Genomic DNA, 25089 nt, shown 5'->3' on the forward strand with positions numbered 1-25089 from the left:
TTGCTATGATAAGCGTCAGTCTGTCCCTGTCCAACATATCGCAAGCTGTCAAGCTTACTCCGCGTATGTAGTTATATTTTGAAGAGACCGCTTTGAGTTACCAGGTTAGTAATTAAAAAAGCCATAATTATTACTAATTATTTTTGAAATGAATAAAGTATTAATAGTGTACAACCAGCAACTTTTATATACATTCATAATAGAAAAGAAAAACAATTGCCACTGCGTTGAATTAAACCAGTTTCTTTTCCAAAGTTTTAAATACAAAAAAATTACGTCTGTCGTAAAGTATTTCAGTGTTAGTATTTCAACTATACGATGTAAGTCTGTACTGTTGTTTAATTTTACTTAACTTTTGGTTAGTATTTTAAAAGTTGCAACATTAAGCGAACATCAGTGGTGGTAACTATTCACTTTTGTAGTGTAGTGTACCGAGTGGTGACTGTGGTGTACGGATGCCTAAAGTTTTGCCAATTCGGTGTCGCTCCGAATATAATCAGAGTTGTTAGTGAACGCGCGGGTAAATGCCAAAATTATTGTGAACACCGTAGTTTTTGCGAGCGATCGTGCATCAGTGTTATTGTTTTGTTGTGAAAGAGAAAAGATGCCGTCGGCGGTGGCGATGGCGCGAGAATGCATTTATTAGATCTTAAAAACTTGAAGACTTGGAAAGTTGAGAATGCATTTTTCAAGATGCGTTGCTTAATATATTAGAATAACAATTTATTGTGTTATTCAAGTGTCAGTTGATGTAAGAAAATGAAATCTCGGCTTTGTTTCGTCGATGTAAGTATTTATGACATCAAAAGTTAATGATTTCGGCTTCAAAAGTGTGTCATAATTTCCCGGAATCTTATTTAATTTTTGGCCCTCAGTTACTCAGAATTATTATATTTATTTATTTTAGTTTCCTTGTAGTAAATAGAGCATTGATTATGATGTGGGAATATTTTTTTCTTCAGAAAGTTTTTTTGGTCGCTCTTACCTTGGACAAAGAACTGGCGCCAACCCAGCTCAGCTCATCGAAATAAAACATTCGGAATGATAATAATTTATTGTTGCCACCGAGTTTTTTTATTATTTGTTTTGAATCTTATTATTCTTTGCAACCGGACAGAGTTTTAATCTGTTATTTTTGATTTAATCATAGCAACTCTCATCAACGAATAAAATAACAATTGCTTTTTTGATATAATTATAGTACTACAAATAATTTTATTGTACTGGACAGAAATGAACTACAATGTGGCATAGCTTTAATGAACTTTTAAATGGTTTAGTTTTAATTCCTCAAATCTTTTTGTATCAATAAAAATACCTAATCAATTCAACACTGGGCTACATCAATATCTTGTCTTTGACTGCCAGGTACCATCCATACCATCTGGATGGCTGGCATTCCACAACAGTGCGGTTCTCGCGAATTTTTTTGCCGCGCACGGCCGCGTTTTGGAATGTTCTGTCCTCGGCGGTATTTCCAAACCAGTACGACTTAGGGCCCATCAAGAAGCGGACATATATCTTAAAGGCCGGCAACGCATCGCAGTTCCTCTAGTGTTGCTGATGTCGTCCCCCTCTTTTGTTCCCTTCTGATATAAAAAATGTATTTAAACTCTACAATAACGACGAGAGAACATAAACATGCTTCGAAACATAAAACTGACATATCTGACTACCCTATCATTGTGATAAGTCGTTAAAGATATAAGAAGAATTGTAACAACACGAGTCAATTAATACACAATCAGTGCTGGCCGGGTGGGGGCGGGGGCAGTGTCGCTTCAACTGTACTAAATTGCATGCAGTCGTTATACTCTTAATTAAGTTATCTGCAAATTTTAACGACTGTCTGAACTCCGGACCTCCCTATCAAGAGGAAAAGAGTGATATAAAACTCACGAAATTATTTCGCGTCGGTAAGAAATCGTTAAAAATGTTAACTTAAATATTGATTTACTCTTTAGAGTAAATATTTATCACTACTTAACCCATTATATTGCTATTTTTTTGGATTTGGTTGTTATAACGTCGAACCTGGATAAGCGAGATTTCAAGAGATCGCGAAATTGTTCTTGGTTATAGAGGTTTCGCCCTTATCCAGGTTCGACTGTAACCATCTCATCCACTGAACTGCAAACTGGTATTTTATAATACAGTTGTAATGATGCTCGTAGTTAGTATTTGAGTTGGCAGCTTGTAAGCAATGTAAGCCGAGCGAATCCGGGGCTTGTGAATATAATTATAGAGTTATAAACAATCTCATAATCTGACTGGTACGTGTCCTCTGGCTATATTTAGTACTTATGACGTCACATCTGATGACATGACGCGGTCTCAAACATTTTTGATTAAATGGTTAATGCCTCATTAAATATTGTAGTCCGATAGGCGACGGCACGCACTCTATCGGTGGACTGTTACACGTAACGGTGTAACTGTAAGCCATAAAAAACTAAATGAAGCGTGAATTTATTTATTTCTTGTATTCGAATCTGTCGAATTTAAAGGGAATTTATACCTGCTCTTAATCGTTATTGTAGGATTGAGATAGGCGAGAAATATAAGGGACACACAGTTTTTATTAATTAATCTGTGGTCAAACGAGCAAACGATAATTTAATGCAAGGTTTAAACTGAATTATCAATATTTAAAGCTTGTCCAGATAGCTAAAAATATTACGATGCATCCCAATGCAATAAGGCGTATGAAGTCGAACAACGTAAGGTCTTGAACTTGATTACAGAGCGGTGAAATTGTGACCACTTCAAGGCAAACCAGTACCATCGGCTTAAAAACGAGTGCGCATGACCAATAAAAATAAATAATAAAATTCTTTATCATGTTTTTTTTTTTTTTTTATATAAAGTTGTACGCTTGTTTACTTACAAGAATTTAATTTTACACGTTCGTTGATAGCGAGGTTTTATTTTATTGGTACGTGTAAAATGTAAATGCAAAAAGATTCCAGTGCGGGCGTGATGGCGCGTACCACTGAAGGTATGCCGACTACGTAACGGATGAGAAACTAATTTACAAACAACGAAAAAGTAACTCGTAGATAAACTAGCTAGCAAGTTCTAGTGTTGATTTCTGTCGATACAATGAAATACGTGTTTTGTGTCTGGTATACGACTTACAGTAAAAGTTAATTAAAAGATGACCTTGAAAGAATAGCCGGTTTTATGTAGGATTATGGGAAAGGATGCTGGTAATTTGGAACATTACTTGGTTACAAAATGGTGGTAACATTTTACACGGATTAACTTTCTTTTTAATAAAATGCAACGTAGGAAGAAACTTGTATAGGGTCACTGATCCCTATAAATGGATAGACGATTGCTTGGAAATGATAGATTTTGTTTCGTTCTGATATAAATGCGTCTGTTTTTGTTACGTGACAGTAAATTATATTTATATTATAAATTCGGATTCACAACACCGCTACAAAATCGCTACCAAAAGCGCCAAAATGGTGAAAATCACTTAGGCACAAAATATTACGTTTTATAGCCAGTCTATTTATTGAGGTCACTCACCTCCTATAGGCTTTAAGGGTACTTTTGAAAGTTGAATCATCACTCATTAATGTGTTTCATTACATGGTGTTTGTTGATTTTTTCGACGTATATTGTTGACGCGAAATACTTGGCGTAATTAAGTTAATTGAATATTTTACAATACAACGTTAATATGTATAAGTTTCAGTTGAACGCGTGGTACATAGAAACGTGGTAAACACGTCACGTGGTAAATAGATGTATGTCAATTAATGAACTTGTTTACACTTTACAACTAATGTTTTAACATTAAAATTTATTGATGTAATTAATTTAATTGAACTGTAAGTAGGTAACATACTTAGTTTCTATTCTTAAAATTGTAAATTTAGAATTAAAACGCTATATCTATATTTTAAACAATAATAAAGCAAATGGATACAGTATTTGTTGGGTTTTTCTAGAAACTACTGATCCTATATTTTTAAAACGTGACTTTAAATTATAACCCATAAAGGTATAAAGTAATTCATATGTGAATTAGGATAACTTCATAATATTCTAAAATGATACTAAGAACTATTTATTACTAAAGTTAATTTCTTACTTCTATAAGAATTTAGTTGTTATTTAAACTATTGTTTATTGAACATTTCTTACACTAAGCTCCTCTTAATGGTCATTTAAAGACTATGAGTTAGACACTTTAATAGCTTAATTAAAACCTTATTTACGATCAAGTGGCAACCCTAGAGAGTTAGTTTCACCGCGTCCGGTCAATTGTAGATATCGAGATCGAGAGTAATGATCATCTAATTCTTGATAACTGATCCCCCGCCGATCACATGTTGTATATAAATATATAACTGGTATTTACTACATACTATAATATAAAAAATACACAATTTTTTTACGTACGTCTTTTGACGCCCTTATTATAGCTCGTAGTTATATTACTTTATCTCTTTATTTTGCTTGAGAAATCAAATTTACTTAAGAATTTTAGCACATCTTTTAAGGAAAGGATTAGAAAGGCTAGTGTAATTGCAAATATCCCCTTTCTGTGTGTCCCCTCCTCCGTCGTTTAAAAGTAGGCAATGCATCTTCAATTACAGATGTCTATGGGCAGCGGTCGCTTGGCTACTTCGACGAATTCAGGTGGTCGCTTGCTCGTTTACCACCTTATAATTAAAAAAAAACATCTTCGTAAACAGTCTCTTGTTATTACAATTTTAATTGTTGAAAGTTCAAAATGAATAGTTATTAACTTGTGAATGAGTGAAAGATCAAAGTGTGTCGGGTGATGTCGCGTGAATCTGAGCTGCGGTTCAATTCCCCGGGCGGGTTTATGTCACGCCGCCCCGGACGCAGCGATCGCGTGCGGTCAATTGCGGGGTCACTCGGCTCAAATCTTGTTGCCTTTTAATTGTTTTAGCACCCGTTCATTTCATTATGTTCAACAAAGTTTAATATAGTAATCATAACATGTCTACGGTCGTAAAATATTTTAACAGCTTCATGCTATAGGATGAAATTTTCTTCACGTGAAAAATAGTCAAAAACCATAAGGTAAGGTAGCGCAAGGCAAGCGTGTTTTCAAGCTATTAAGATGCAGATTCGCTTCCTTTAAATATCAAGAGTAAGTTCCAGGTTCAGAATAAGAACTGGAGTCTCAGAAAGCTGTGTGTGACCGAGTTTGTAATGGGTATTTCGAGGGCATAAACGCGTGTTTGTGATGGTGTTTAGTTAGATATCCGGGTCAGGTGTGTAGCGATAGTTCCCGCAGAGGTGCCGCATCACAATGTTCAACAACAATGTTTCGACTCACAAGCCGCCGACACTTTCACTTTGCGGATACTTAACAATTTCATTAGGAAATTTTCCAGTTAGGTACATTTTAGATTGTTACATTACGTAATCGTTCCAATACAATATTAATTTAATGTTCCCTAATGTTTATTGCATTTATAAAATGGAAAAACGGTTGTAAAGCTCACATCTGATATGTTAATAAGCCTTTTCGTAGATTCAGAGGTATCTTAAAGCTTATTGCGCCTGTTGTGAAATCACATATCTACTCTTCATCAGGTAATTATCATAATAGTAGAGTAAGTAGTAAATAAGTAATCATTTAAAATTAATGGCTTATCCAAAAAGCTCTATATAGCTTTGAGACATTTTTCTATTGAAACGATTGGTTAGTGATATATTCTATCAAGTTTATAGACACAATTAGTTCGTTATATAATCATGTCTTTTGCTTTCATGACCTGTAATTTATTATTAAAAACTAGCTATCGCCCGCTACTCCGTCCGTGCGTGAATTAAAAAGAACTTAATTAGTAGCCTATATGTTAAATTCATAGGTGGGCACAGTTAATCAAAAAGTTAACTTCGTTAATCGTTAATTCGTTAAATAAAAATTTAACTTCGTTAATCGTTAAAGCGTTTAATTTAAGAAAATTTAACGCAAGTTAAAGTTAACAGTTAAAGTTAATTTTGGTTTATATTACGAATATAGGGCGCAAGCGGGAAATGGCCATACGAATAATCTCCGAATCATATGGACTGATTTTGTCAAGACTTTCTATAGAACTTAGGCTATTTTTTTACTGCGCTTACGAAATCTCGGGCGATCGCTAATCCTATCTATAGTTTAATTATATAATATACTCAAATAAAATTTTGTCGATTGGGGTGATGTACTACTGCCTGTACGATATTAATGACATAGCATCATTTATCGACCATCCAACTTCACGGAATTAGAGAACTAACTAAATTTAGACAACACAAGTTTTCTATTAAACAGTGAGACATACTCGTATTATGGTAATATTCAAAAGAATATCAATCTCAAATCTCAAACAAAATGCAGTAAGAAGGGACATAAACGTAAGTATGTTTAATACATCTCAAATACAAAATGTCACCTATTTACTTCGGCCGACACCGACTGCGAAATAACAATAATTATACAATATAGACATGTTACAAGAAAGAAGAGAACTTTCTTTAGAGTTTAGAGGGTTTTCATGACATTATTTTGTTACTTTTCAGTGCATTTTGTTTGAGATTGTTTTTTATGTTATTGTAAAGGTCACTTGTGCCGACGACATTTCATATATTAATTTTAGTATAACACAATTTAACATTATTTCACTAACATAATTATTTTATCTTTTTCCTCATTCTTTCTCGTTTTGTCGTATACTTTTTTTTTGTAAACAAACAAATTATCTTCGCTATTGTCTTTGCGCAGCGCACGTGCATCCCCGACCATTAGAAGGGTTGGGGCCATAAATCCATCGAGTTCGTTATCGCATTCTGTGTGCGGGCTGTCCATTTGATCCTTTGTTCATATTTTTAAAATGCAAAATTATTTTTCGTTGACTATGAAGAAGCCCCAAAAAAAACAAACGACGGTAATAAACACCTAAATCCCTTTTGTTTTTGAGGAATGTTTATTGCGTGCACATTTCGTCTTTCGTATTTTTAAATTTATTTTTCATTGTTTGTTTCTTATCTACGCAATGACAAAAAAATCCTATTTGTACGCTTTTTCAAATGAACCATAAACGATTTTTTTTATATTTTTTGCTGTCTTTAAACTTCAATATTAAAATAAACATTTTCGTCGCCAACAAAGTTTAGTTGTAATTTAGTTACGACGTTGAAGAGTTATGCACACTTGATTATTTTGATTGCAATTCAACGCAGTGTTTATCTATATATATAAGTGTACAATTATTGTATTTAGAATAAAGTACTTTCGTACCTTATGTTGGTTTTATAACAAAATCATGTTCTAAAAAAAAGTGATGTTAAATAAATGAAAACCAGTTTTAATGTGAATAAAATGTAATATAGACTTTTCGAGATATTTGTGTAAATGTGAAATAATTAAAAAACTTTGAAGGTGTCTAGCGCCTAAACTTCGCAATATTTGATAGAGGTAAGTTTGGTTAAATCGTCACTATTTTCTAACAAGGATTCTGCGGTACTCTTTTGATCACGTCTATCCCGGCCGCTCGGTGTATTGTATAACATGTATCACACTCGCTCGTTCTCGTTCTCTCTCGTTCTCGGTCACCATTCGACTCGCCGACGGTCCCCGAACATAGCCGAACCTACGAATGTAGCCTGATGCATAATTTAAATAAAATGACAACACGTCAATAAGTGTCTATTGTTACAATTAACGGACTAAATTAACGGAAGTGAAATTTAACGGAAGTTAACAAGAGCGTTAACACTTTTTGAATTTAACTTAAAAGTTAATCCGTTAAGGAAAATGTTAACTTCGTTAATTAACGATTAACGGATTAACGAGTTAATGCCCAGCTCTGGTTAAATTTAATTAGTCCAGTCTATGTTCTACATCTATGTCAAATTTCAGCAAAATCCGTTGAGCCGTTCTGGAGATACCTTGTAAATACATCCATACATCCATCTTAACATTCGCATTTATAATATTAGATTAAATCGTAATATGAAAAAACAATACATGTGTGAATAAGTATATAGTTTATAGTTTGTAGGAATGCGTTGTATGCATCAGCTATGCAATTATTCAGATTACGAGATAAACCTGACACGTGTAACGGACGGACAGTCCCACGCTACTGCTCTATGTTCATTTTACATCAATATTCTTTAAAACTATGTACATATTTGTTGTGTCCGAGTTAGGTTATTATTGAGTTAAGATAACTTTCATTAATTTTAGTACAAAAAAATAAAAAAAAATACAACAAATGTATTAATACTCGTAAATTTGTACAATTATACGAGAAATCTGACTTACATACGAACGAATCGGTAAATAAATACGGTAACTAAGCTTTTCAACAATATTTGACATATGTTTTCATTTTATTAAGTTGTCGTGCAATAAGAAAGAGTTTTAATTATTTAATTCGTTATGCCCTGAAAAAAGAAAGACTGTAAAAACTTGCTGTTGAGAGAGTAACAATAGCTAAATATTTAGGTTGTAATCTTACTAATATTATAAATGCGAAAGTTTAGATGGATGGATATTTGTTAGAAGGCATTTCCAGATCTGCTCAACAGATTTCGCTGAAATTTAGCATAGATACATAGGCTACCAAATAAGGTTTTTTTTTTTAATCTACGTGGACGTAGTCGCGGAACGACAGCTAATACGTACATACATATCTCGAACCACCACTGCTCGGGGGAAAACCTATTTTAATGTTTTCTAGGAATCCAATAAATGTAAATAAACCTAAACAAATAAATCTGAGCAAAAGATAACGGATAGATCAATATCCGTCATATCAATATCTTTTGCTCAGATTAACTAATTAGCATTTGATAACATTAATGCTTTTCCAGTATTTTCGAATAGTAAGGGTTAAACGTATAAGTGATGTCGTAAACAGCCTTAGAGTAGATTTCTTTTACCTACACTACACTAAGGGGCTCACAGGGCCATTAAACGGCAGTAAATTATAAATAAAGCACGTAATGCTAAGAAACGTAGACCAAAGCATTATTTCGTTATAGTCGCAGCTTTTATTGGTTTAATAAGTCGAGTAGACCAATTCAGACGAACAAATAAGGCCATAAAGCACCACAAACAGCCTCCACCCACATGATTGCGTACTACCCGCAATTTACGAGCCCTACCCATTCGATTATACCCTTGGTATTTACTTGTGTTTGACTTGGGTCATTTTGCCTTACCTAGTTGTTAGCTAAAAGTTAGTCTAGAATTCAATGTAAATGAAGTACACTTAACAAACAGGTATTGTACATTGGAATGCATCATTTTATGTTAAAAATTGTAATTTTGTGGATGGGAACTTAGACCCGTTGAGATCCAGAATAATACGTGAGTTTATATTTGTAGAATTAGTTACGGATAATAACTGGTCGTGTATCGTGTCTCGTCTCCTGCCAACCGCAACATTACTCAGCTGTCGTTGAATATATCAATTTGTTTATTATGTTGTTCAAGAGGAAAATGAAACGTTCATCGCTTACGCGGAATGATTCGTTTCGTACTACTTTGAAATATAACAATCGTGGTAGTATCAAGTGATTTTGCTCTCAATTATATATAGAAAATTGATCAAATACCACCAAAAATTAAATCGTTAAGAGATATGAAGTTAGGGACATTAAGTCAAGTTTCTGAATCAATGTTTAATTTGGCATACAAACTTTGACGTAGAAAAAGTGTAAAGGTTGTGGCTAATTACATTTATAAATTTCAGTACACATTCAGTAAGACATTCGAAACTACCCAACTACAGAAAATGTAGCTTCACAAATCATATTGTTATTTCGTAAAATTAATTTATTACTTTAATTAAAAGCTAAGTTATTGCTATTAGTAAATTGCTAACAAAGTTGATAAGGAACAAAAATAGATGTATATTTGTTCCAGAAATAAGTCCGGTATGGTGTTATCTCCCAAGGCGAGGCTCCTAGCGTTTGAACGGCGCAATCTGGCTTCGTTCTATTTGCACGTAGCTTGCGAACATCGGAGATACCGCACCTTCAAGCGATTATAGATCTTAATTACAACGCTCTGTTTATATCTTGCACTGATTTATGTCAGACGATTTGCCTTATATTGTTGAGTTGACGTGTACGCTCATAAGTGTTGTATTGCTCTGCTCATTTGTATTTACTATGTAGTCTACAGTCACCAAATAGCGAGTGAAAATAACTATATTTGTATTGCGCCATAAAAATATAAGCTCTCGGACGTATTTAAAACAACCTGAGTACACATTAATATTTGTTATTTCATCTGTTATTTAAAACCTTGAAATTTTACTATATATTAAATATATAATAAATCAATATGACTAACTACACTATATCGACATGTTCTAAACTGTAAAAAATATTATGAATTTATAATATTACTAAAACATTTGACAAGATCTGGGGTCTATCATGCAAATGCGCGAGAAAGCATTAATATCGTCGTAGACAAAATTTGTCGTTGTACATTTTATTAGGCAGTGTTTTAACAATTGAGATTTCTTAAAATATTATTTTTTCATTAGTAACCTTGCAGCCAGTATTGATGTAACAGCTGTTAAATACGAGGATTTATTTTTAACACATTACAGTATAAAAACAATGTGACAATGAGCGAGCAGAGCACGTAGCCACGGATGCGTCACGTGGACACTCACAAACTCAGTATTTCCACCATCGAAATACTTGTATCAAAACATATTATTATCTCTCTCACTATCTTTGTCAAAACAGAGACAATTAATAATGTTTTAATACAAGTGTTGTCATTGGATTTACACGGAAACTCAAATGTACGTGACACTGAGGTCTTCACTTCAACTATAAAAATATTTTAAGAAAATTGCTTTTTATGATTTTTTTAAAGTAGGTTAAAAGAGTATTTAACGAATTCAGTATACATGAATTGGGTACTTTTCGTTTCTTCTTAAATCTAATGGGATTAAAAGATATTTAACGGTTTAGATAAATTTAAATTATACTTCACGTCGCTCTTTTAGCGACATCATGTAATCATTTACTCGTTGGTCACCACTCATTGTTGATTGTAACTACTGCTTATAAAATAATAGCTGTAGCCCGCGACTCCGTCCGCACTATGTTCTACCTCTATGTCAAATTTCATCAAGATCCGTTGAGTCGTTCCGGAGATACGTAGTTAGTAAGATGTCTGTTCAAAAGTGTAAAAATATGAGATATCTTTGGCGTGTTATGTATTCGCAAAAAAACTATTTCGCGATATAGAATTGATATAAAGACGGCTTAGTTATCTATCGCTGGCAATATTCGGTCTGTATAAGCTCTAGTGATAAGTTATCTGTCGGGGCAGTGTTCACACATGATCGTAATGTACGTGTACCTCTCCACTTTAAGTGGTCTTTGTTAAAACGACGCTATTGTATACAACCAATGCATGTTTTATGATGCAATCTTATTAATATTATAAATGCGAATGTTTAAATGGATGGATGTTCGTTTGAAGGTATCTTTTGAACGGCTCAATGGATCTTGATGAAATTTGGCGTAGATGTATTACATAGTCTGGTAGAACACATAGGCTACTTATTAAGTGTTTTTATTGCGCGTGTACGGAGTCGCTGGCGACAGGTAGTACACACATATTTGATATATCTATTATATTGATTTAGCTAGTTGCCTTTATGCGTAGAACAGAAGACGAATTTCTGCAACCATTAAAGTTGCGTGGTTTATTTTAATAAGGGTTTCCAGAGATAAAATACCAATAAACCATTTTCACCCCTTTTTTTCAAAAAAAAAAAAAAAAAAAGAAATGACTTAAAATTTAAGTGTTTGTGGTTATATTCTAGGTCTGAATTTTGGTATTTATATTAGCTTTCGGTTTGTTATCAAAAACGAAAGTTTTCAACTTATGATAGTTTTATTAGGGTGAGTTAGGACACTCAATAGTTAGTCATGGTGTCGTAAAACATTATGGTCTTGCTCCCCCACATTGAGAAGAAATACGACTACATAAAATGTTTAACAACTCCTAATCAATACCAACGCTTGTATTGTGTACTTTAAAAGGGTCTATAAAACTAAAATGACTATCTTATGTTTCTGGTGCTGGAAACAAAGAAAAATTACTCGACTCCTATTTAAGACATTCATGTACCATTGTTTTTGCAAGACTTATGTTAGACGTGGGAGCTAGAGTCATTAGAGATCTAATAAGAAAGATATGTCACTCAGTAATGGACATTCTAAAATATCCATTACTAGGGAAATTAGGATTAAAAATGTAGGTGCTATTCTCCTAAAAAGTAAGAAATCTGAATGCAGTCCTACCGATATGGCCTTGTATGGAAAATTTATTTATAATGTATACACCCACATACACGCACAGATGTCGGCGAACCTATATTTTACGTTTAAAATAATGCGCATTATAATAACGTTCTTTATCTGAAACAAGTGTGACCTATTTATCTCGGAAATAGAGTTGTACTCTACGCTGGTGCGCGCGCCGTTTTAACACTCGTAATGCGAGTTAATTACTTTCTTACGTAAATAGATATACGTACAAAAATAATTTTAAAAGACACTAAATATATGAACAGTCGAGGACGTTTATTTCCTATCCATTGCCGTGAAATATACGCTTACAAATACATCATTGGGTGAGAATTTGTACCGACATACATGTGTTGAATTATATAAAACTTATGGTGTATTTTGCTTTTAATTATGGATTCGATTTTAAGTCGAAATTTTTTATACTTTGCATAAAAATAAATCACTTCATTCTCAAACACCCTGTACCTTTAGTTAAAGATATGTGCACAGTATATTTTCGCTGTTCCTACTTACGATCTTAATAGGATCAACAAAAAGACAACACAGTAACACTCAATATAGCAGACGGCAACGGAGCGAGCCTCAGTTCCGCTGCGGCGTCAATTATCCAATACAAAGCATCCTTTCTTACAGAGATACGTCACCACAGTTACGACTTGACCTCAAGGCGCGTCCGTTTTAAACATAAATACCATTTGGTTATTATTGAATAAGGTCATTGTGGATTGTTTTGATCTTCTGTTCTGACACTTCTACACTTCGCCTTCTTTTCACATTAGGTCGCCATCGAAGACAAACTAAGATTTGAAATAGCTTGACCATTGTGTTTTAATACAATAATGGGCCCTGAGCTTAAGAAGTGACCGTAAATTTTATCAATTACTGTTTGTTTATTCCGAAGAAATATTCTGTTAATAAACTTATGATGTGGTATCATAATTAAATTATGTGGTTCCAAACATCGACAAAGTGAACATCAAAGCAGTTAATATTGTGCAATAAACGTGAGTAAGAGAGACGGACGATAAGAAGGATGATTTCAGTAAACCGATACTGTTTTAGTTTACTGCAGAATGACGAACTGCGGTCCGTTGGTTTCTGACACCAAAATCTCTGTATAAAACATATCGTCATCCTTGTCATTATCTTTGACAAAAGAGAGATAACAATATTTTTTAAACGGAGATTTTGGTCTCGGAAACCCACGATATGTCCTTCAAAATGTTAATTAATATTAATTATTATAATTTGATTTTAAATGTTTATAACTTCTCAGTTCAACACGAGAATCATTCCCGCCCGTGCGGATGAGCGCTAATGATAACAAACAATCGACAATCGAAGAGAAAGAAGGGAGATGAATAGATAGATAGGGAAAGTTAAGATTTATAAATTAAAGCCTGCGAGTTAGTTACATCATAGCAGAAATTTAGAAAAACATAGTAAATCTCTCTGAGGTTATGAAAACTTAGATAAATTACACAACTGGGGATTTCCAATACAAAGTTGATGGGTCTGTGTAGGTCGAATAGATAAGGGCGTAGCATTACACTGTTTACATAAACTAGTACATAGCTGTTATATTGAACATTTTATTTTAATTTTTAATAATATCCTATGGATTACTTCTTCTTCATGCAAAGCTTCTGTTATCCTTAATTCTAGTAGTATTTCTACTACTTCTAATTCAAACGTACCACTAGTAGTAATTTTATTCGAATTATATTTTCCCGAACGTTAGTTTCCTTATAAAATAGAAAATGTTAAGGTGCGTACGCGGCGAGCAGGCGTTTACTGTCGACCTCGTTATGCCGCGGTTTCTAGCAGGTTTGCTGCGCTGTTTGTGTATGCACACATCGGCCGTTGAACTTTTACTTAACACATACTTAGAAGTAAACAATTTACCTTTGTTTATTCATAGGAGTGTTTAATTCTTATCTTAAACTGGTAAAGTACAGTGTAAACTCTTTATAACGTTATCCTATATAACAATAAACTCCCTGTAACGTTGAAGTGAGCCCAACTTGGTTGGTTTGCGTTAAAACCCACATATTGACACTCTTTATAGCGATACGCCATTCTCTATTACGAAGAAATGTGTTCATATTTGTAGACAGTAAATATTTTATATCGGTATTATTGTTTATGTTATGTTATCTTGTTAATTTGGTTGTTTTTTTGTTCACTCCATATAACGATAACTCTCTATAACGACAAAAAATGCTCAGTCCCTTGAGTTTCGTTATAAAGAGTTTACACTGTAGTTGTTCTATTTTGGTTGCTAAATCAAATATGTCCATTTTGATTTAGAGCTTTGTCATTATATGTGTAGTTATACGACCAGTGCGTTCAAAGTTCACTTACCTTTTACCTCTTTTCTTAATGTTACCGCACAAAGAAAACAACTAGCTCATAAATTAATGTACCGATTAATTCATCGAAAGAATAAAGAAAAGTGACGGCAATGAATAAATTGAATAATATTAGACAACTTCTGAAGTTGACTCTTACATCATGCACTTAATGACTTGTTTGTATGCACCTCATGATAACTTCGCTCATAATATTAGTCACAATAGTGTCTATTTTCCTCTGATGTTTTGCGTTATACCAAATTCCTAGAACGAACAAACAAACACATTACTTAATATTCCTATGATGACAATACTTTAAATATTCACCCTACGAGTTTTTTTTTCAATATCCAAGAAGTAAGTTAGCTATAAAGATACATCCAATATGACTTAAAATCATATATTTAACTAGCTGTCGCCCGCGACTCCGTCCGCGCGCAGTTTAAAAAAAAAAAAACTAAAGGGGAGGGGGGGGTTATGAAAAATAGATGTTGGCCGATTCTCAGACCTACTCAATATGCTCACAAAATTTCATGAGAATCGGTCAAGCCGTTTCGGAGGAATTCGGGAACGAAAACTGTGACACGAGAATTTTATATATTAGATACATATAATACTTATGAAATAAAAAATACATGACATACTTCTCGATCAACAATTGTATATATATTATAGGGGAAAATCCAACTATTTCACAAACATATAAATTGCAAGGGTAGGTATAATGCGACCGCCGTACAGTCTGTTGTTATTAAATTAGTTTGTAAAGTTGAGTGTACACAGTGATACTGCAACGACCTGAATGATATCGATCATTTTAATGAAAAGGAAAACGTGCAACTAGTTCGTGCGATGTTAAGTGACACCTCTCGCTATAGCTTAGGGGTAGTTATTGACCGAGTAGGGATGAAAAAAATGTTGTAACAGAAAAAAAATTACCTGCTTGAACTTGTTTGAAACACACTCTATTTTCCCTTCCTAGCAAGTATCCCATATGTTATAAATGTTAGCTTTTTAGTCTACAACCCACAACCAACCCAATAGCTCTATTCCTGGGACCGTCCGATTCGTTCCATTCCCTTACATTGTAAAACCTGCATTTTTTGTATTGTATTTTTACCTGCGCCCAATGTATCGATACCTTTATATAATTTCGCGCGCAGTGATTTAAATAAATTAAAATACGTTTTTGCATTGCTCTACTTAATTATAATGTTAAAGGTGCGTTACCACTGCGGTACTGCACAGACACTTTACAAATAATATAAGTCAAATGATGTACTCATATCTCATTATTTTTTTGTAAATCTTCAGTTTACTTCATTACTGATTATAAAACAACATATTATTTTATAATGATTTGTTAGTATCACAGGTGGGCACAGTTAATCGAAAAGTTAACTTCGTTAATCGTTAATTCGTTAATTAAAAAATTAACTTCGTTAATAGTTAAAGCGTTAAATTTTCGAAAATTTAACGCAAGTTAAAGTTAATCGTTAACAGTTAACCATACCAAAATTGTACATACTAATTTCACACTTATTGTGGCGACACTTGTTTAAAATAGTAATTTGACTATACATTCTATAACACATTAGTATTAGAGACAAGTATGAATGCATTATAGTATATTTCATTACGAGTGCGGAAAGCCTGACATTGCAGAGTTCCGACAAATGTCTACCCGAGCCGAGGCACAGCCGAAGGTGAGAGTTGACAGTTGGAATAAGTTGTAATGACAATTCCGCACGTGTACTAAACAACTATTTTTAATATAGTTGCGAAAAATGAAACAATTTAATAGAATAAAAAACACAATAAACTCAACTAACTAAAATGTTTGAAAAATGGCGCCAACCGTAAAAGAATACAAACAGAGATTTTTTTTTGTTTTCCTCACCCATTCTGGGAAGGCAAAGGGAACTATGCCCAAACGGCCAAGTCTTCAGTAGATTATTTTTATCAATATGAAATGAAAATGAAATTTAATGAGATTAAGTATAAAATGAAACCTAACCTAATTCATTGAATCAAATCATTAAATCTGATATTGTAACAAATTAGGAGCTTCTTTTTTAAAAATATTTGCATGAATCATAAAAACTTCAATGATTTTTTTTTGTAAAAACTTCGCGGTTGTTTTTTCTTTTAATAGACATTATTTTGACAGTTGGGAAAGAGAACGCACGAGTTTGGAAAAGCTAAAGAAAAAGCACGAGTAAAAAGTGTTTTAATACAGTTGCTCAAAGAGTGGCGTATTGCAGGGACGAAGAGCGTTCGGAATGTGGGCTATTACATACTCGTGCTTTTATACACTCGTAATGAAATATACTATTTCGAACCTTCTTTTTCTGTTGGTCACGTCTTTCCCGAACGCTCTGATGCATCACACTTGCACGCGAACTTCACATATATCAATTATCAATTCGTTCGTTTACCATTCGAGTCGCCGATAGTCGCCCAACATAGCTGAACATAATTTAAACAAAATGACAGCACGTCTCCAAGTTTCTAATTTAACGATTAACGGACTTTTATTAACGGAAGTTGAGTTTAACGGAAGTTAACAAAAGCGTTAACACTTTTTGAAGTTAACTTAAAAGTTAATCCGTTAAGCAAAATGTTAACTTCGTTAATTAACGATTAACGGATTAACGAGTTAATGCCCAGCTCTGGTTAGTATCATCATTAAGAGCAATAGATCGAGGTTTTGGTGTAAAGCACAGGTCGTGTCAGTGGAAGTTGCCCCTTATCGCACGCCGCGACCTTGCGGCGCCCGCGCACTAACTTCATTTATTGTTAACATTACATTAATATTTCATTGTATATTTAAATATTTGTACAAATAACTGACAAACCGGTTTACGCTGTACGTTGCTAATAGATTTTTCAATTAGATTTAATTCGGATATTTCTAATTAATTTTAATAGCATATTAAGGCACTTCATCATCATCATCATCACCAGCTCACTGTACGTCCCCACCGAGGGGCTCGGAGCCTACCCCAAGTTAGGGGTGACTAGGCCATAGTCAACCACGCTGGCCAAGTGCGGGTTGGTTGACTTCACACATATCATTGAATTTCTTCTCAGATATGTGCAGGTTGCATCACGATGTTTTCCTTCACCGTACGAACGTCGGATAAATGTACATATGTAAATCGAAAATCGAAAAACACATTGGTACATGGCGGGATTCGAACCCTGGACCTGCAGATTGCAAGTCAAGTGCTTAACCTCTGAGCCACTTAAGGCACTTACGACATTTTAAATATAGAAAACGTACTGGAATATCATAATTGTTAAAGTATTTTTTTCCTTTTTCCTCTAACAAATCAATTATCGCTACAAATTGTCGGCAACCTATATATTTACAAGTAATGCAATAATGATGCATTCTTGTAAAATATATAGTTTTTATTGCGGTTATATCCGGGTTAGTTATGGTGGCCTTTACGAAATGTTGCTGTGAGGAAAATCTGGTATTATTGTCACCTAGCTGTCGCCAGCTGCCGCTGCCGCGGTCGAATTAAAAAAAATAAATAAATAGCATATATGTTCTACATCTGTACCAAATTTCATCAAGATTCGTTTAGCCGTTTCGTAGATACCTACTAACAAACATCCATACATCCATCTAAACGTTCGCATTTATAATATTAGTAAGAAATATTAGGCAATATATTATTTCTGATACTATTTTTGATCTGGCAAAGACTTATTAGCGCAATTAAAGCGAATCTTGCTTGTTTTTCAACTTCATCAATGTCATAGAACTACTTAGTACATATTGATAAACCAAATAAATAAATAAAAAATAAATAAATAGTAATATGTGTTCTTGTCAGATGGCGCTGTGGTGCCTGGCGGCGTACCTGGCGTGCCACGTGCCCTGCATCGAGATGCGTGTCGACGACCTGGAGCAGCCGGCGGTCAAGTACAACGAGGTATACTGCATATTGCACGTTACAAACAGTACGTCCAAGTTGGGTCACGTAACAGTAAAAACGTTACGTTTAAGGGAAATGTATTTACATGCAATTGCTTCGGACCTGAAACTTTGAATTTATACGATCCCTAAATGCCGATTAGTAGTGCCAAAACTAGAGACAGAGACATTTTGGGAACGCAATAAAATAGCAGCACATACATTGTAAACATTATCTATTATAGGTCTAAGCATCTGCTTCCGTTTAAATTGTTGCAGATGTCTATTAGCAGCAGTTACTTATCGATTTTAGATCGCCAAGTGTTCGTTTATCATTTTTTCCTGAAAAAAAAATGTTAATTTGAATTTGTGTATTTGCAGCCGCCGGCGCCGCCGCCTGCGCCTGCGCCGCCGAGGCCGGAGCTGAAGCACGGCAAATGCTATCACATGCCGCGCGAGCGTTGCCCGACGACCGCCAAGTGCGCTCGTACAGACCCCGCTTCCGTCTTCTGCTGCGACGTCGATAGCTTCCGCCTCAAGGAGGCCCTCGCCATTGTTAGTGAGTGGCACGTTGTACTACTAACGCCATCCTCATATCTCTGGATAGTTATTCGAAAAAGTAAACAAGGGTGTTGGTACAGTTAATAAAATTCTAAAAGCGATAGTATAGACTTTAGATTGAAAGACATCAATAATTATGAAAAAAAATTAGTTCTTTAGGTGTCTCCAACATGTACCAGAATTTCAAATAAAACATGTTATGGAGGACTCTAGTTGAGCGATCTCGAATTATCATTTTCTGTGATTTACACTTTCCGCATTCTTGTAGATAATAACTTTGCAACCTTTTGGAAACAAAATCTTTTGACTTTCAAGGCTATCGACTCTCAAAATAGTGATCACACTTCCGTGCATACGCTCAAATAATATATATCATAAAAAAATCTGACGAAATAAAGTTTTCTGCTTTAGGGTACAAAGAATTTCTATTTATAAATTTTTATCCAACTATTTTCTTTATCCATAAATTTCTTTTATCCAATTTATATTCGTCTATCCCGTATTTGGAATCCAGTTAGAGTAATGTTCCTGTTGCTAGAGGCGGTGACCGTATCATGACCTTGAACAGTCGCGCAGTGATGGCGACAACACAATGGCCACGCAGCCCGCATAACTTATCGCGAACAATGCATACTATATTACTGATAGACTATATATAAAAAAATAAAAGTTCTTAAATATTTAACACGCTTATTTCATCCCGTTCAGGTATAAATCGTTTGTTTCATACGTAAATTTTTCGCAGCAAATAGTTTTTTATTTATTTCTTCAATCTAGGTTAAGACAATAGCCGGTGTTTTAAATGGATGCCACGCTTCTTCACAAATGGAGGTATAAAGAACACAACTAGGGCTTGCAATTCTGAATAAGCTTAGATTCAAAATCTGGCGACAAAAATAAAATGTTCATTGATTTGTTTCACTCCATCCCGAAAACATTGAACCAATAGGCCGAATATGTATCCTGTAAACAAGAGTTCGGATCAAAACCCGAAGATATGTAATGTTTTGCGTGTGTTTTCAGTGATGCCCAACACGACGAACCTACACGTGTTAAACGCAAGTATCGAGGAGCTGGATGTATCACAGGCTGTGTTCCGCCGGCTCGCCTCTATGGCCTTCACCGACGGCAACATCGGCAAGATTGTCGGTCAGTGCATTATAATTCTTAACATTCTTGTTTTAAGGTGCAAATTATCGAAGCAAACGAAATATGACGATACTATCAGGAGAAGTTCCTCTGTTCAATCACCTGCTGGTTTTAAACTAGTGATAGTTTTAAGATAGTCTGTTCATTGAATAATCAAACGAAATATGCATATTTATTGGCGTAATTCGCTACCTAGTTCAGACTAATATGTCAACGTGGGTGTAACGTATTTATGTTTTTTGTTTATGGTACTCGTAGGTATTACTAGCTAACTTTATCAGTAATGTTGCTATTTGTTTATTCATGCTAAAGCCGAGGATGTTGTTCTGGAAGAAAAAAGGAATAATGATAGCAGTGAGTAGATAGTTTTTTAATGTATATTAGGTCCTTACATATGAAATTGGCGTTTTGTATGGGAGGAACAAAAAGTCGAATATTTTTTAATATAATATATTTAATTAATCAAAGTATGAACCATTATTTTCTATGCACTTTTGCCATCTCATAGGTAGTTCATTGATCCCTTTACTAAAAAAACCAGTCGGACGGGAATCAATAAAATCTTTGAAGGCGATTTGGACTGCCCCATCGGAGTTGAATTTTTTCCCTTGCAAGAAGTTATCCAAATTTCGAAAAAAATGGTAATCTGTTGGAGCAAGGTCCGGGGAGTACGGAGGATGTCTTAGACTTTCCAATTGAAGCTCTTCTAATTTAGTAGCCGTCTGTTGCGCAGTGTGTTGTCTAGCGTTGTCGTGAAGCAGCAGTGGCGTGGAGCGATTGACCAGCCTAGGTTGTTTAGCCACTAGCTTTTTCATCATGCAATTGCTGACAATAGACATCAGCCGTAATAGTCTGGCCAGATTTGAGAAAACTGTAATGAACAATACCGGCACTAGTCCACCAAACGCTTACAAGTAACTTTTTTGGGGTTAATTTTCGCTTGGGGCAGGATTTGGCTGGCTGGCCAGGATCCAACCATTGCGCTGAGCGCTTCCGATTATCGTAAAGAACCCATTTTTCATCACGGGTAATGATTCGGTTTAAAATACCTTCATTATTGTGCCGGTTCAGTAATGTAACGCAACAGTCGACGCGCGTTTGCCGGTTTGCTTCAGTCAATTCGTGAGGTACCCACCTTTCAAGCTTTTTAATCTTCCCAATTTGCTTCAAGTGAATTAAAACAGTTTTATCACTAACATCGCAGCCTGCAGCTAACTCGGACGTGGTTTGCGATGGATCCGCTTCCACAATAGCCTTCAACTCTTCATTATCAACTTGAGTCTCAGGCCGTCCACGGGGCTTGTTCTGCAGATCGAAATTTCCAGAACGAAAACGTTGGAACCAAAAACGAACTGTGTTTTCTTTTGCAACACGACCGCCATACACATCATTCACCCTTCGAGTCGTTTCCGCAGCACTAGTGCCACGGCGGAACTCGTACTCGTAAATAATGCGATATTTTAAGTTTTCTATTTTGTAAAATGAGTGACGCAAACAGAAAAAAACAGAAGAAAAAAAACAAATGAATGACGGTCATCGAACCACAAATACATGAGTCTATAGCTGTACAAATTTGAATTTGGAATTCCTTACCAAAGAGGAGAAATTCGTGATTAAAGTGGCCAGTACGAAAAACGCCAATTTCATATGTAAGGACCTAATATTTTGTACTGTATCTTGTTCATACCTCACGCTGTGTGTTTGTTCAATGAAACACGACACTTTACTTTTGATAAAAGAGACTGTTTATTCTTGATACACAACTATTTAATATATTACAATACACTACGAAACGTAAAAATAAAACTTTATACAAAACAAACTCGTTACAACGAACGTGAAGAAAAAACACACACAAGAAAGAATAATGAAAATAAACAAAAGACAACTCTATTCGATACATTTTTTCATAAATAAGTCGCGGCGCCAATATGTGCCAGTTCTATGCATTATCATTAGTGGCGCCATCTATTGAAACTGAATTGCTCTTAAACACTGTGTGAAGTCGAAAGCAATGTGACTTAACGTAATAACAAATTACGTGTAACTTTAACACAAGGAATTCAGTTAGTCTATTTTATTATTATAAAAACGATCGTATCTGGTCTTTATAGTTAATATTTTTTTTTACTTTGGTCAAAGTCAGTATTCATTGTGTACATAGGTCAGTTTCCGAAATACTCTCCGATCGCGTGCCTGAACATCTCCAATAATAACTTGACGACGGCCAAACTGCAGCCGTCCATCCAGCGGCCGTTCGCGTATCTCTTCAACTTGACAGTGCTCGACGCCTCCGCCAACAACCTCACCGAGTTCCCGCTCAGCCTCGTGCAGAGCAACCGCAAGATATCCGTCGATCTCTCCGGTTAGTGCTTACGTTTAGTGTAGTAAGGAACAGTTCGTTTAGTGTCAATAGCAGGATTAAATGTTTTTATCAATTTATGCAGGTAACAACTATCTGCCGTGCAAGCACTTTCAGAAGGCGATGGAGGCGAACAACAACAACAATAGCTCTCTGGTTACATTCCTCAACTACAAGAACACTTACTGCGCCCTCGATCTCGTCTTCAACTGGTTCAAAGATGTCAAGATCGTACAGATCGACCATTTACGCATTCAGACTGAGGTAACGCAAGGGTTGCCATTTCTGATCATTTTAATTATTTATTTTTCAGTTTTTTAAGTTGTGTATAAGTTAGCCGGTTGTTTAAGTAATGTTATTGTTGTTGCAGCTGAACGTCAGCTGCCGCAACATAACACCGGCGGGCATCAACTGCACGTGTGTGCCGGAGCGGCTGGAGCTGCTGAGTGCCGGCGTCACCAACCTGGTGGCCGTCGACTGCTCGCGGCGACACCTCGCCCAGCTGCCCGCCAACCTGCCCCCCAACACCGTCAAACTCAACGTCTCATACAACAACGTCAGTCTACTTTACAATCAAATATACGAATTTGACGCTCCTTCAAGTAAACTCCGCCCCCTTCACAAGAAAACTCCGCCCTCTGTACAAGCGTATTGCGCTTTTCTTTACATTTTTAATTAGCTGTAATTATCAATATCAATTTTTGTTGCATTCTGTAAATTTTTAAGACATTCAATTTACCTTGACACCATTTCGGATCCTGATTCTGATTAAGTACAAGTCAATAGAGCACTGTTGCGTGTGCGCAGATAACGTCGCTGCAGGCGGTGAGCGACGACCCCAGCTACGAGCACCTGCGACAGCTCATCGTCGACTACAACGACATCGACAACATCGTCGAGCTCGAGGGGTCCAAGTTCATCGACAACTTCATGTACTTCTCCATCAGCCACAACAAGCTCAAGACGGTACACATTCACATACGACACAAATAGGCACATGTCTTTTATATCTAACATGAGCTTCATTAGCTTTTACTTGTCCATCAGATCCATACGTATGTGCTCTCCAACAAGTTCGACACTACCGGCATCTTCACGGCGTTCTCCATCGGCGGTAACTACATACACTGCGACTGTAACACTGAAAAAGTTCTAAAGGTAGGCTTCGAAGGACCTTTATTTACTTTACTCATTTGAACAGCGATATATTGTATGTATTGACTTTACAAGGACGTAGACGGCGCAAGCTTTTTAATTCCAAGGTCCCGAGTTCGATGCTCGAATGTAAAATTATCCGAAGTTCTTTCAGTGTAGGAAAATTTGAGGTATAAAACGATGACGAGGTGGTTTGTGTGCAGCCATGGCTGCTGGAGAACTCCCGCAACATCCCGGACTACCGCGCGCTGCAGTGCGCACACGGCGGCCCGGTGGTGGAGCTGCGCGAGGGGGACGTGTGCCACGCGCCGCGCGACTGGACAGACTACATCTACTACATCATCGCGCTGGAGGCGCTCGTGCTGGCGCTGCTCGTCGCCAAGGTCAGCTACGACTACTGGGTCTTCAAGTCCGCCGGCTATCTGCCCTGGCCCGCCAACAAGATGCCGCGTCTGCCCTGCGACTGGCTCTGTGAGTGAACACTCACTCACTCACTCCCCCCACCCACTCACTATTCACTCACTCACTCATTCGCACATCAATCTTCGTGATATTGAAAGATTGGAGCTTAATATGTATAACTATATAAAGAGGTTATAGAAAACAAAATATCTATTTTTGATATTTATAAAATCAATTCTATTTTTTTATAATCATCATTTATTTCTTAAAAATAATATTTTTTTTCCCAATAAATGGGTTATAAACTACATCAATCGATTTGAAATTATGAGAAGTTTCTGAATGAGCACAGTGTTAATATAACATTTTTCTGAAATCGTCAAACTATGGAATTTATAACGTGTAGAGTAAACACTTAACGTGTTACAAAGCGCCATTTTAAATGTAACTAAAGACATCGTAGTTAGAATATTCAGTTTAGTTTTTGTTAAGTTTATTTATAATTAATTATGCCAAATAACAGGCCAGGGGATTTTTATTGGTCTTTCGTATACAATACACCAGTTTAGGTATTAGCTTACAAAATATTATAACAAAATTTTAAAGAAAAAAATATTAATAAACAAAAACAAAAAGGTTGGTAACTACGGATTTTTGGAAAATGACTACATTAATTCGTGGTTGTCAACCTTTTTTGTCAATATTTTTTTTAAAGTGAAGTTATGTTATTATTATTTACAGCTGGTGTTTATTGTAAATGGAAGTTAATATTAGTTGTAAATAAATCTTGCTATTTTTTTTTATATAAATTTGTTATTTGTATATGAGACATAAATTGTTGC

At 35.4% G+C, this 25089-nt stretch overlaps 1 protein-coding gene across 1 annotated transcript; it reads left to right on the forward strand.

Moving 5' to 3' along the window:
• The first annotated feature begins 434 nt into the window (after positions 1 to 434).
• Positions 435 to 24439, forward strand: LOC106710394 (protein halfway). Its single transcript, XM_045680588.1, has 10 exons — positions 435 to 786; positions 18539 to 18637; positions 19000 to 19177; positions 20203 to 20328; positions 22493 to 22693; positions 22776 to 22954; positions 23061 to 23246; positions 23498 to 23656; positions 23738 to 23848; positions 24049 to 24439. The coding sequence occupies exons 1-10, from the start codon at positions 760 to 762 to the stop codon at positions 24322 to 24324; spliced, it is 1542 nt and encodes a 513-aa protein (XP_045536544.1). The 5' UTR covers positions 435 to 759; the 3' UTR covers positions 24325 to 24439.
• The last annotated feature ends 650 nt before the right edge of the window (positions 24440 to 25089 follow it).

The sequence above is a fragment of the Papilio machaon genome, chromosome 13 (assembly GCF_912999745.1).
Source record: "Papilio machaon chromosome 13, ilPapMach1.1, whole genome shotgun sequence".
NCBI classification, from domain to species: domain Eukaryota; kingdom Metazoa; phylum Arthropoda; class Insecta; order Lepidoptera; family Papilionidae; genus Papilio; species Papilio machaon.

What these genes read in the sequence shown, in the direction of transcription:
- LOC106710394 (XM_045680588.1), top strand. Translation starts at nt 760, where the DNA reads ATGAAATCTCGGCTTTGTTTCGTCGAT. An exon ending in CGGCGGTCAAGTACAACGAG is followed by an intron (nt 18,638 to 18,999) that starts GTATACTGCATA and finishes GTGTATTTGCAG; the next exon opens with CCGCCGGCGCCGCCGCCTGC. An exon ending in ACACTGAAAAAGTTCTAAAG is followed by an intron (nt 23,849 to 24,048) that starts GTAGGCTTCGAA and finishes GTTTGTGTGCAG; the next exon opens with CCATGGCTGCTGGAGAACTC.